The sequence below is a fragment of the Aplysia californica genome, unplaced genomic scaffold (assembly GCF_000002075.1).
Source record: "Aplysia californica isolate F4 #8 unplaced genomic scaffold, AplCal3.0 scaffold00436, whole genome shotgun sequence".
Taxonomy (NCBI): Eukaryota; Metazoa; Mollusca; class Gastropoda; order Aplysiida; family Aplysiidae; genus Aplysia; species Aplysia californica.
In genome coordinates, this window is record NW_004797706.1 from 357969 (window position 1) to 370541 (window position 12573).

The 12573-nt window shown below is 39.6% G+C and overlaps 1 protein-coding gene across 1 annotated transcript in view; it reads right to left on the bottom strand.

Annotated features, from left to right (window-relative positions):
• Positions 1-7741, bottom strand: part of LOC101847280 (arylsulfatase B) — a gene marked incomplete in the record, with an annotated part of 17529 nt that extends 9788 nt beyond the window's left edge. Inside the window, 3 exon segments of the mRNA XM_013086114.2 lie at positions 4754-4843; positions 5822-6046; positions 7546-7741. Of these exon segments, the coding sequence (XP_012941568.1) occupies positions 4754-4843; positions 5822-5989 (258 nt within the window).
• Between the last annotated feature and the right edge of the window lie 4832 nt (positions 7742-12573).

Below are 12573 nucleotides of genomic sequence, written 5' to 3' on the forward strand. Positions count from 1 at the left end.
TGTGTGTGTGTGTGTGTGTGTGTGAGTGTGTGTGAGTGTCTTTCTGTCTGTCTGTCTGTTGGTCTGTCTGTCTGTCTGTTTGACTATCTGTCTCATCACTGTCTGTCTGTCTGTCTGTCTGTCTGTCTGTCTGTCTATCTGTCTGTCTGTCTGTCTGTCTGTCTGTCTGACTAGCTCCCCCCCCCTTACATAACAATGCAATTGCCATATTATATAATTATTATACCGATGTAGGCTACTGGTTCGTTTTAACTCTTATAAAGTCACGAAGAAAACTTGGCAGTTCATTCTATTTCAACCGAGAAAAATCAGACAGAGACAAAGACAGAGAGACCAATGATAAATGAGGCAAACGAGAAAGCACCCACAATACAGCGTCTAGTTACATCACGAGCCAGTCTGTCCTATCTCATTACGCTGACGACTGGACACAAGACAACAGGGAGCAATCATCTTTTTTTTTTAGTTCGAGTTTGACGGCACTGGCAACACGATATGGTTATATAAATGCCTCCAATTAAAAGTGTTACAAGAGAGTAACAAACGTAAAACAGGAGGAGAGATCGATAAGTTTTAGTAAGAGCTTTACGGAACTTGCAACACAACAAGGTCATATAAATGCCTAAAATTAGAGGTGTTACAAGAGAGTAACAAACACAAAAAAGAAGGAGGAGAGATCAGGACGATAGATGTTTGATAGGAAAGGAAGGAGCAAACCACACCACAACACCCGCTAACCATCTACAAGCAGAGATCTGTGATAAAAGTGGAAAACGACCCCCAAAAACCCCACAAAGAATGCAGCATCCAGAAAGTATAGTAGACAAGCCAGCCTGTTACATCTCATTCCGCTGACGACTGGAGACAAGACGAGAGTTCTTCTCCACTGAGTAATCAGCACGACTTTTTTTGTGTTTTTGTGTTTTTGGTATTTGTTTTCACTCACAATGAAATACTTTCCCCGAGATAAAACAACTGGTTTATCTGTGAGCGATAATGTAGGCATGTCTTATCGACACCACACATTCTACTAGAGACAAAAACTGTCACCGCCGGCGAGGACTGGTAGATAGCGGAGGAAGCAGAGTCCATATTGTCCTTTTTGGATTTAATTTGAATAAGAATTTTACGGCACTTGCAACACAACAAGGCCATAAATTATATAAGTGCCGAAGATTAGAAGTGCTACAAGAGAGTAACAAACACAAAAAAGAAGAAGAGATCAGGACGATAGATGTTTGATAGGAAAGAAGGAGCAAACCACACCAGAGTACCCAGCACCCGCTGACCCATATTGTCCAAGACAGCCACCCATTGTCAAGGAGAAAAGTGGTCGTCTTAGACAGGTTAGCCTCAAGGGAAGTGTCAATACATACAATGAGATAAAAAAACACAAGGGGGTAATGGGGAAGTCGCCGTTTGTACAGGTGATTGTCTTATACATGTGGTCGTTTGTACAGGTGATTGTCTTAGACAGGTGGTCGTTTGTACAGGTGATTGTCTTAGACATGTGATCATTTGTACTGGTGATTGTCTTAGACATGTGGTCGTTTGTACAGGTGATTGTCTTAGACAGGTGGTCGTTTGTACAGGTGATTGTCTTAGACAGGTGGTCATTTGAGCAGATATGACATGACCTTTGAGTAACGCACGCCCTTGAACTTTCTACAGGAGAAAACAAATTTTTTTTTAAATTAAAAAAAACAAAAACACCCATCAAAATACGATAAAGATTTATGATAAAGCTAATCCTAACATACTTGGGGCTCTCGTGTTCTAGTGGTACAGCGCCCGCCTCTCAGTCAAAAGGTCCCAGGATCGAAACCAGTCAGCGATGAAATATATGATCTCTTCTCTATAACTGCCCCGTCTGTCCTTCTTTCCTGATCTTTTGTCCTGTCCCGTCACCTGGTCTCATCTCTACTTTCTCCCTCCACCCCCCCCCCCCCCCCTGGCCTCCTCAGTGGTCCCCTCTCCCTTACTCCCTACTCGTTCTACCGCTGCCACCCCAGGCTCCTTCTTACTGCTGTCTTTCTGCCAGACCCATGATCTTTGGGTGGATAACATTTATCCCCTAGCCTTTTTGGATAATGGTGAAAAATCCCGGACGTCCCGTGTGCAAGTTGTGCATGTTAAAGATCCTTTGGTGGGCCTAAATTCGATGAGAGTAGGCTTCAGCCGCCAACGGGGCAAAATACAACTTGAATTCCTACTGAAACTCAAAAATATACTCTAGTCAGTATACAAAAAAAAAAGAAAAAATGATAGCATCACATGGGCAAACGGCTGGGATCCCCACAGAGTAGGAAAAACGTGACACGGGTAAATGTCAGTTGCACGACTGGTTGAAGAACCATCAGTCGACTATCTCGGGGTTGAGAAGGGGAACCACATGAAGTCACTTTTTGTCAAGGTCGGCCGAAAAAAGTTATCAGAAATGCAAAACGTTATCAGAAAATGAAAAAAAAAACGTTATCAAAAAAATGAAAAAGTTATCAGGCTATCTTCCACAGAGCCTGCTACATGACGAGCTGTCTACAGCGACCCCACGAGACAAAACTACAGTCAAAGCTGTCTACAGCGACCCCACGAGACAAAACTACAGTCAAACCTGTCTACAGCGACCCCACGAGACAAAACTACAGTCAAACCTGTCTACAGCGACCCCATGAGACAAAACTACAGTCAAAGCTGTCTACAGCGACCCCACGAGACAAAACTACAGTCAAAGATGTCTACAGCGACCCCACAACACAAAACTACAGTCAAAGCTGTCTACAGCGACCCCACAACACAAAACTACAGTCAAAGCTGTCTACAGCGACCCCACAACACAAAACTACAGTCAAAGCTGTCTACAGCGACCCCACCACACAAAACTACAGTCAAAGCTGTCTACAGCGACCCCACGACACAAAACTACAGTCAAAGCTGTCTACAGCGACCCCACGAGACAAAACTACAGTCAAAGCTGTCTACAGCGACCACACAACACAAAACTACAGTCAAAACTGTTCAAGACGGAACCCTTTGTTTTAGTATGAGCTTTACGGCACTTGCAACACAATAAGGTCATATAAGTGCCGAAGATTAGAGGTGTTACAAGAGAGTAACAAACACAAAAAAGAAAAAAGAAGGAGGAGAGATAAGGACGATAGATGTTTGATAGGAAAGAAGGGGCAAACCACACCAGAGCACCCGCCAACCACCCACGATTAAAGGTGTTACTACTAGAGAGTGACATACAAAGAAAAGGAAGAGGAGATACAAGCACGATATTAGATGTTTGACTGGGGAAGGAGGAGGAGATACAAGCACGATATTAGATGTTTGACTGGAAAGGAGGAGTAAACCACACCAGAGTACCCGCGAACGACCCTCTTTCAAGCACATGTTTTAGTTTAGTTTTAGTAAGAGTTTTAGTAAGAGTTTTAGGGCGCTCGCAACTGCATAAGGTCATATGAGCGCCAGAAGATTAGAGGTGTTACAAGAGAGTAACAAACATAAAAAAGAAGAAGGGGAGATAAGGACGATAGATGTTTGATAGGAAAGAAAAATTCAAGCACACGATTTCTACAAAACAGAACAACATTTCCTCAATAACCTATCTAGAAGAGAACAACATTTCATCAACAACCTATTTCGAACAGAACAAGAAACGTGTGTTCATTGTGAAAACTGTAGACATAGAACTGAACACACATACAACAAGAAAGGCACAGAGAGGAAGACACATAGACAAAGACACAGATAGAAAGACACATACAGTAAGACACACAGACAGAAAGACACACATACAGTAAGACACAGACAGAAAGACACATACAGTAAGACACACAGACAGAAAGACACATACAGTAAGACACACAGACAGAAAGACACACAGACAGAAAGACACATACAGTAAGACACACACAGTAAGACACACAGACAGAAAGACAGACACAGACAGAAAGATAATACAGAAAACGCGGAATGTCGGATAGCAAGACACATACAGCGAGACACATACAGCGAGACACCGGGGACTATGCTGGAGTTTTGTGCTTTGCTGCCCCATGTCGGTGACCCAAGTTCGATTCCCGAGTGGGGAGAATTTTTATCCAGTATTTCAGTCTTTGTACTGGGATGTTGTATCCCTTTCAGCCCAGCTTGGCCCTGACAGCCATTGTCTAAGCCTGTCTATTACATAATCAAAATTGTGTCGATGGGGGCGTAACCCCCCCCCCCTTCACCTATATTTATTTTTTTTATTCTGTAAGGAGCCATACAACAAGTGAAGCGAACCTGAAACCACTGCTGTCTTATAACAAATTAGCAAAAAAAGAAAGTCTCAGTACAACTGCATTGTCGACAAAAAAAATGATAGTTGGAAAATGATTGTGAATGTTTTAGTTTTGCACCATTACAAATTGACACTATTAGATCATTGGGGAGGTAGGCTGCCTTGACCCTGTCTGTCTGGGTGAACCGAACCCATGTTCTTTAGGACACTGCCGGCCCATCTTCAGACAGAGTGTGAATGTTCAATCAATCTAAAAATCTCTTAAGATAGATAATAATTCTGAAAGAAATAAAAAGGAAACACAAATTTTAAAATGTCTTATTTCAAACCATAGTATACTGACTTTGTCAAGTTTAGTAAGTGAACATAAGTCAAACTGTCCACTGCGATCATCTGCCTGATAGTCATTTTTCTCTGCGATTTTGAGCTACCGTTTTGGACAGATATAAATGTACCACTAACACCTACCTGGTACCTTCCAGACATGAGCTGGCTACGAGTGGGTGTACAGATGGGCTGGACATAATAGTTCTCTAGTTTTACTCCGTCAGACGCCAGCTGAGGAAGGAGGTACAGAGTTCAGGAACATGACATTGTAAGGGAGTAACAGCATTCTCAAAACTTTTGTTTCTTCACAGACAGGATCAAAAAGATATGTTGTGTTCCTCACTCAGTATTAGATCTAAGCTGAATGGGTGAAGAGCTGTGAAAACAATTGCAAGCGACCCAAGTTCTAAAACACCATGCAAGAAATCTGAGCCCAGGTCATGCCAACTATCGTCACTGAGCAAACGGTGCATCTTGACATTGTCAAATCAGAGCTGATAAAAGACAGAGCAGACAGAGACAACAATAAATAGTGAATTATGACCTATCAATGTCACCCTTCAACTTCAACAAAGGACATTTTTTTAATTTCCGTCCACTACACAGGAAATAGTTTTTGCTTATGTTACGAATGTTCTCTATCTACTCTTCTTAATTGAACATGTTTGGATCACACAGGAAAGAAACTACAAAATGTATCCTTTAAAAAGCAACAACTTTATAATATTTACTTCCAGGCTGTCTGACGTCACCTGTTATGGGGATCTTTTTTTGTAGTTACATTAACATTGCACTTTTTTGCTATTTCTACAGAGATACAAGTTTAATTCTTTTCAACACAAAATAAGTAGATCTAGTGCTGTATCATTATTTGTGTGTTATGAAACATAAAAATAGATTTCTCAATCTAAATACTTTTGATAGAGATAACGTTCTTTATATGTTTAACCTATTCCATAGTGAAGTCCATTGTCTCACAAGGTCTGCGGTGTGTGTGTGTGTATGTGTGTGTGTGCGTGGTGTGTGTGTGTGTGTGTGTGTGTGTGCGTGGTGTGTGTGTGTGTATGTGTGTGTGTGTATGTGTGTATGTGAGTGTGTGTGTGTGTGTGTGTGTGTGTGTGTGTGTGTGTGTGTGTGTGTGTGTGTGTGTGTGTGTGTGTAGGGGGGGGGGGGTGAGGGAGATTATAACAGCATCATGCTACATCTTACCTTGTCAAGATTTGGAGTGAAAATCTGTGAGCCATGGTAGCCGATGTCGTTGAAGCCGTAGTCGTCTGCTAGGACAAAGATGATGTTTGGCCGCTTTTGGTTATTGTCCCTTCCACATACAGCTGACAGCCAGACGGCAAACAAAAGTGGTAGCCACAACTTCATCATCTGACGTGTAAAGCGAGCCGTTGTCTAACAAAACAACTTCCCTCTGTCTTCTCACACCTGGAGAAAAAGCATGAAGTGAGAAACGTTACGTCAGCCAACAATGCAGATGTGTTGTTGATGTTTCATTTCTTATGATCATTGACATGTTGTCTCTCAATAGGAGAAAAGTTACAAGGATCCTGACAGAAAGGAAATTCTATTCGAAGTGGGAAGACCGCAGTCTGTTCACCTTATATACTTTTCTGAACCGCAAAGACAATTTTATAGGCTTGTGTATTTTTCCGTGTGTTCAAGGTGAAACACTAAAACAAAGGCCACCATTTACTGCAAGAAACATAGTCACCGTGATTGATCAGGATATGACGAAGGTCCATTAAATGTACATCTCTGGATCAACAGCATAAAGTAGTGCCAGTGTTTGTCAGCATTTTTATAGCCAACACCCACTTTTGCCACCTTCAAAAGGCTAATATTTTCGTACATGTGATGTATTGTTAAGAGAGAGTAACTGTGTGTGGTTGTGATCGTTATATTATGATGAGTTATGTCCTTTATATCTGTGTGTATCTTGTGACCATTTAAGATGTGTTTTCCCCGAATCACCCACAAATCACGACCATTCAGTTCAGAATAAACTCTCGAGCAAGTCGCACGTGTCGTGTTGAGGACACTATAGTACCGTCCATCGACATGTGTTTCCAAACGGGGCATTAATTAAACAACACGACCTGCAACTACCTGAGTGATCCCCACCGCTCTGTTTTCCTTTAGGCCCTCTATGCTCGTGAGATTTATCAAAGAAATATAAAAAATAACAATTTGATTTTTTGCATCGCTATGGCGATTCACAAGCCTAAAAAAACATCATAAACATTACATCACAAACTTTGTCAAAGTGTGCCCCCAACACAAAATTAGCCTGGGGATTTGTAGGTCTAGATTCTAGTTCTAGATCTAGCTCTAGGTGTTTCGGTAGGCCTAGGTAAAATTCTGTAGAGGAGAAGTGATAGATAGTCGATCAGATCGTAAATTTTTGGAATGGTCGGGCCAAGAGCCATTGACTACTACCACAATTTGACAATAGCCTGATAAAAAGAGAAGGTGGGCCCCTCCTACCTACAGCCTTGGCTACAATTACATTTCATTTCTAATGATTGGTTTGCTAATCTAGATCTAGATCTAGATCTGTAGAGTCTTAGAAGTCTACATTAATTTGTGAAAGAACACACAAAAAGGGGTTCTCCTTAGAAACTGTAGGATATAGATCTATCAAGATACAAGATCTTTAGTATTAGTAAGTTAGGCTAGATCTAGATTTCTAGTTCTAGAACTAGATCTAGATCTATAATCTAGCGCTAGATCTACTAAGGTATTTTGTTGAATTGACGGACTTGTTCAAGTCTTGTTGTTGAGAAAGAAGAATATCGTGAGCACAGTACTCCACTTATAAAGTATAAAGCTTGAAATCACGATAAACTTGCAGCAAACAGTCAAGGGGAAAACAGTCCTGTCCAGCACCACTAACAAAGTACGAGAAACGAACTGTCAGTTTCTACCTCTGTCAGGCTCTGTCTGTCCATCGATCTGAACTTGCCGCTGTTTAGAACTTTTATTTATCAAGCCGCTGCAGGAAGCCTGTGAGTGATAGCCTAGATTGATAATAATTACAAACTACAAAGTCATGTGATTTCTTAAAATATCCACCAATGGCCAACGACCAGTGACATCTCGAAATACAATTGATTTGAACGACCACTACACGCCGCAAAGCGCAGCATTAGTTATGACGTTGCGCGGCCATTGACTTAAGCCAGAAACCCCGCGACATAATATTATTATTAGATGCTGCTTCAGCACGACAACCTTGGGCTGGATCCTATTTCCTTTAGCCTATAGTCTTGACATACTGACGACAGGCTTGTTACTGTACGTCATAATACGTCCCTAGATTGTTGATTCAAACAGAGTTCTCAACTTTAATTTTATAAAGACCATCGGTGATTATGATAATATTCCAAAGTGTAGATAGTAGGCCTACTACTTGCATTTTAAACGACTGTTTTTACAACTAAATTTCTGCCTTGAATTTTTAACCTCAACCATACTTATGTAAAACCAAACAGTGCTGTGAACTAATGTGAAAAACAAAACAACAACAACTCGAGTCCTGCATACGGCCGGATAATAATTATTATGACCTCATCATGTAGGCCAGTTGCGTGCACCGTAAAACTCTTCCTAAACAGAAACAAACTAAGACATTCATACATTCCATTTTATTCATTCCCTTGGGCAAAGTATTAATATACAAATACATGAATATTACACAATGTCTCAAGCATATATAGACAATCCACAGCATTGCTAGGGTCTGTGGTTATATCATGATTGTGCTGCTAAAGGACAGGACGACACCTTATCAAGACCACCCACCTATACACTGTGTCACCGACACATACTTGATACATGTATCTATTCAATTTTAAAAAACCCTCAACGTGCTGAAAATAAATATCGGTGTCTGCGACTTCGTTAAATTTGATGAGCACCTGTTTTCACAGCGCTGCCTCACATATTGATGAAAGGAATCTCACATTTTTTAATGGTGGAATCGGAAAATAATGACTCATATATAGGCCTATTCTGGGGTATTTCTTAAGAATGCATAACCATCGAAACCTACAATTTTATGAATTCTTATAAAGCTCAAAATTATGAAAATCCGGTTGCATATTTATCATAATGTTATGGGGAATATTGAATAAAAATGCTTCTTAAAATTCCATTTACATTCTGAAGTCTGAGAGATGAGTGTTTGGTTTCTTCTTAAAATTGACTCAAATTGAGTTCCTCAGAGGGCCGGCACTTACCATGACAAGGTCCACTGAGCAAACTCTACAAGAGTTAGGGTTAGGGTAGGGGTTAGACCTAGGGTTAGGGTTACGGTTTGGGTTAGGGTAAGGGTTCATGTTAGGGTTTGGGTTAAGCGTGTTGTTGGTCGACCGGAGAGAGAGAGGGAGGGAGAGAGAGAGAGAGAGAGAATGTTTGGGTGTTGATAACGAAATAAGCAAACAAATAGATCTAGTCTAGATTCTAGATCTACGATGCCCTAGATCTAAGCCAAAGAACAGTCAGAAAAAAAAACATGAAGGAGGTGATGAAAAAAGACCTGCGATGTATGAAGGAATTGTAAAACTGCCAAAACGTCTATAACACATGGCTCCTAGATCGGCACACACATGTGATGGGCACTCCTGTACAATTGCAGTCCCGTTTGCTGTGCACTAAATCAGACTAGATCTAGATTCTAGATCTAGACCTCTGTAGTAATTTTTACATGTTTCTTATTTACATCTATGATCTAGATCTAAACTAATTATCATGAATCTAGATCTAAAAGATCTAGTGTTAGATCTAATATAATATCTAGATCTATTTAGAATCTAGATCTAGATTCTAGATCTAGATCTAGATCTAAATCTAGTATCTAGATCTAGATCTATATGTTTAGACCTAGATAACTTAAGCTTTTTCTGGATTCTATTTCCCATTTGCGGGATGGGAACTACCGAAAAAGCGCCGATATCTTGATGTCTAGATCTAAAATCTAGAAATCTTTAGATCTAGATTTTGGATAGACTATCTAGATCTAGATCTATAGATATCTAGATGATCTATGTTCACTCGATCCCACAAAAAGGACCGCAATTGTACCCGGGTGCCTCTAGATCTAGCCTAGATCTTCCAAAACATCTTGTTCTGGATCAGAAGGTAGAATCTAGTCACTGAGGTTCCAAACACAGCCTGGTTTATTTTCACTTGTCACAAAAAATAGATCTACACATCTAGAATCTAATATCTAATCTAGATCTAGATCTAGATTCTAGGCCACAACAAATAGATCTGATCTAGAATCTATATCTAGATCTAGATCTAGCCCATCTAGCCTCACCTGTAGGAATTTGCCCAACAAATTTTACCGAACTTTGAACATCTGTAACTGGCTGAAAAATTAAGTAATATTGGTGATTTTGGTATCAAATTTCTCAGAAAAGTGAGTTCTATCCATTTAGCCCATCAAAATAATTCAGCGTAAGAAAAATTATGTCAGATTAGATTGAAATTATACTCAAAATATGGTCAAAGAGAGGTAACCGTGAAAAATACTGAAGGGGATGAATTTTTAGGGTTATCTTCCCTTTAGCTAAAACCCAAAGATACAGCCTTCTACAATAGCCCCCAGCTTGACGTTCTATGTGTCAGACATGGGTACTTTCTAACTCTTATTGGCTTGGCCGGCGTGTCACCTTTTACATGTACAATCTATGAACCCTCATCCTGCTTCCCACTAGCTCTAGCATTCGAAAAACCACTATTCTGTCTCGAAAAGTTGGCTACTAATTCGTCTGTTGATCCGCGATTTTCACGCCCTTGAGTGTGTGTCTCAGAGTGGGTGACACCACTTCCGCGAAATGAAGTACTAATTAGTGTAGCATCTTTGCTTGTGTCGGAAATACGCACGGAAAAAAAAAAACAATTATTAAAAAAAACATTTTACGTTAAACAGACAGAAGAAGGTAATTTCCAATGTAAAACAAGTTTACAAGTCATTCATTCTCTAAAATAATATTTTAGGCGTTATAATTACTGCTCTGCTAACCCACGTGCTTTTAGCGAAACGATACAACCAAATCTAGCTTTTGTATCAAAGTAAAGATTTTATGTGTACACAATGACCAATGACGTAGAATTTACACAAAGAACGATGACGTATATGTGTACTCACTGAATGATGACGTATATGTGTACTCACTGTATGATGACGTAGTATTTACACAAAGAATGATGACGTGTATGTGTACTCATTGAATGATGACGTTTATGTGTACTCATTGAATGATGACGTAGTGTTAACACAAAGAACGATGACGTTCATGATCTAAGTGTACTCATCGAATGATGACGTATGTGAGTAGACAAAGAACGATGACGTCGTTGGACTCGTAAAGGGGAGTAATTAGCAGGCTAATATTTCTTAATTTCATTGTTATGTCCCTTGTTTTTGGTGGTCTAATATTCGCTTTCTTTCTTTTCAATTGTTTCATTGTTATGTCCCATGTTTTTCGCTTTGCTATTATTCGCTTTTTTCTTTTCAATTTATTTTTTCGTAATTAAAATTATTTCAACCTTCAAGCGCTATAGCTTCATGAATTTTCCGGGAACTCCCCCTTCTAGACAAAATTACAAATTGTATAGAATCTAGATCTAGATCTAGATTCTAGATCTAGATTCTAGATAAAGATCTTAAACTAGATTCTAATTCTTAGGTTCCGAAGTCCAACCCATTTTCAAAGTTCGATGACGCGCTGCCATTTAAAATTCTTTGTTGACAGTTTGCTATCAGCTGAGTCCACATTCTGCCTATGGCTTTACTACAGACTGTCTTAGGGAAGAATCCGTAGATTTAGATCTAGATTCTAGATATAGATCTGCACATCAAAGGAAGAAGAATTGGCTTCGACGTTCGATGCCGGGTAACTGCTGACGGATCGGAGAAGTATTAGATTCTGTAGAAAATCTAGGCAGGCCTAGATCTAGATTATATCTAGATCTAGACTCTAGATCTATCTGCTCTGTCAAAACACTAGACTTAGATTCCTGATCTAGATCTAGGCTATTCGAAAAACCTTGACGTTTTGTGAAACTCGAAATTCTTCACGTCAAATTTCTCAAAACTAGTCTAGATCTAGATCTAGATTCTAGTTCTAGGTACTGAGCAGGATATCTATAGACTGTAATTTTCTAAGATAGTGGTATGTTGTCTTTTAGATCTAGAATCTAGAATCTAGATCTAGATTTATCTTAGTATCTATAGCCTAGATCTAGATCTACATTTAGAATCTAGTCTCCATGGCAACAACGTTGCCAAGGCCAAGACAAGGCATCATGTTTTAATTTCCCAAGCCTCCGCTACCCTGAAGTCGTAGAATTAAAGTACTGTCCAGCCAACCCTAATTATGTTGTTGTAGGTCAAGATCTAGAATCTAGATCTTATCTAGATCTAGGATAAAATTTGGGAGGCATTTTGATTTTTCAAAAAAGAAAATGGCGCGTTGTGATTAGCACCAGTGCTAAATAAATGTATCAGTCACTCTAATAATTAGATTGATGTGGGACATCATGTTTCTTTGTTTTTTAAATATTGTTTTTTGGATTTTGAGATTTGTTTGAGAAAGGTGTGCAGTTGGCGAACTTTTGGAACAGAAAACCTTTCACCCTTTCTGAATTTCGGTCAGAAACGTACAAATTAGCATGCTCAAGATCTCTAAGCCTTAGCTTCTCTATATAATATAGATATCTAGATATATGTGCAAAGATTTCAAGTTTTGAAATCATATCGCTCCCTAGTAATAGTAGCGATAATGTCTGATGTGATCCAAGGATTGTTTGGTTGGTTGTTTTGCTGTTTGTGTTAACCACATTATGCTCAGTTTGAAAATTTTCTTTTTTTTTTCTTATTCTAGCAATTGACAAGGTCTCCGATGGTAAAGCCAATCTTCGCCTTGAAGTTTGAAGGTCCTTGG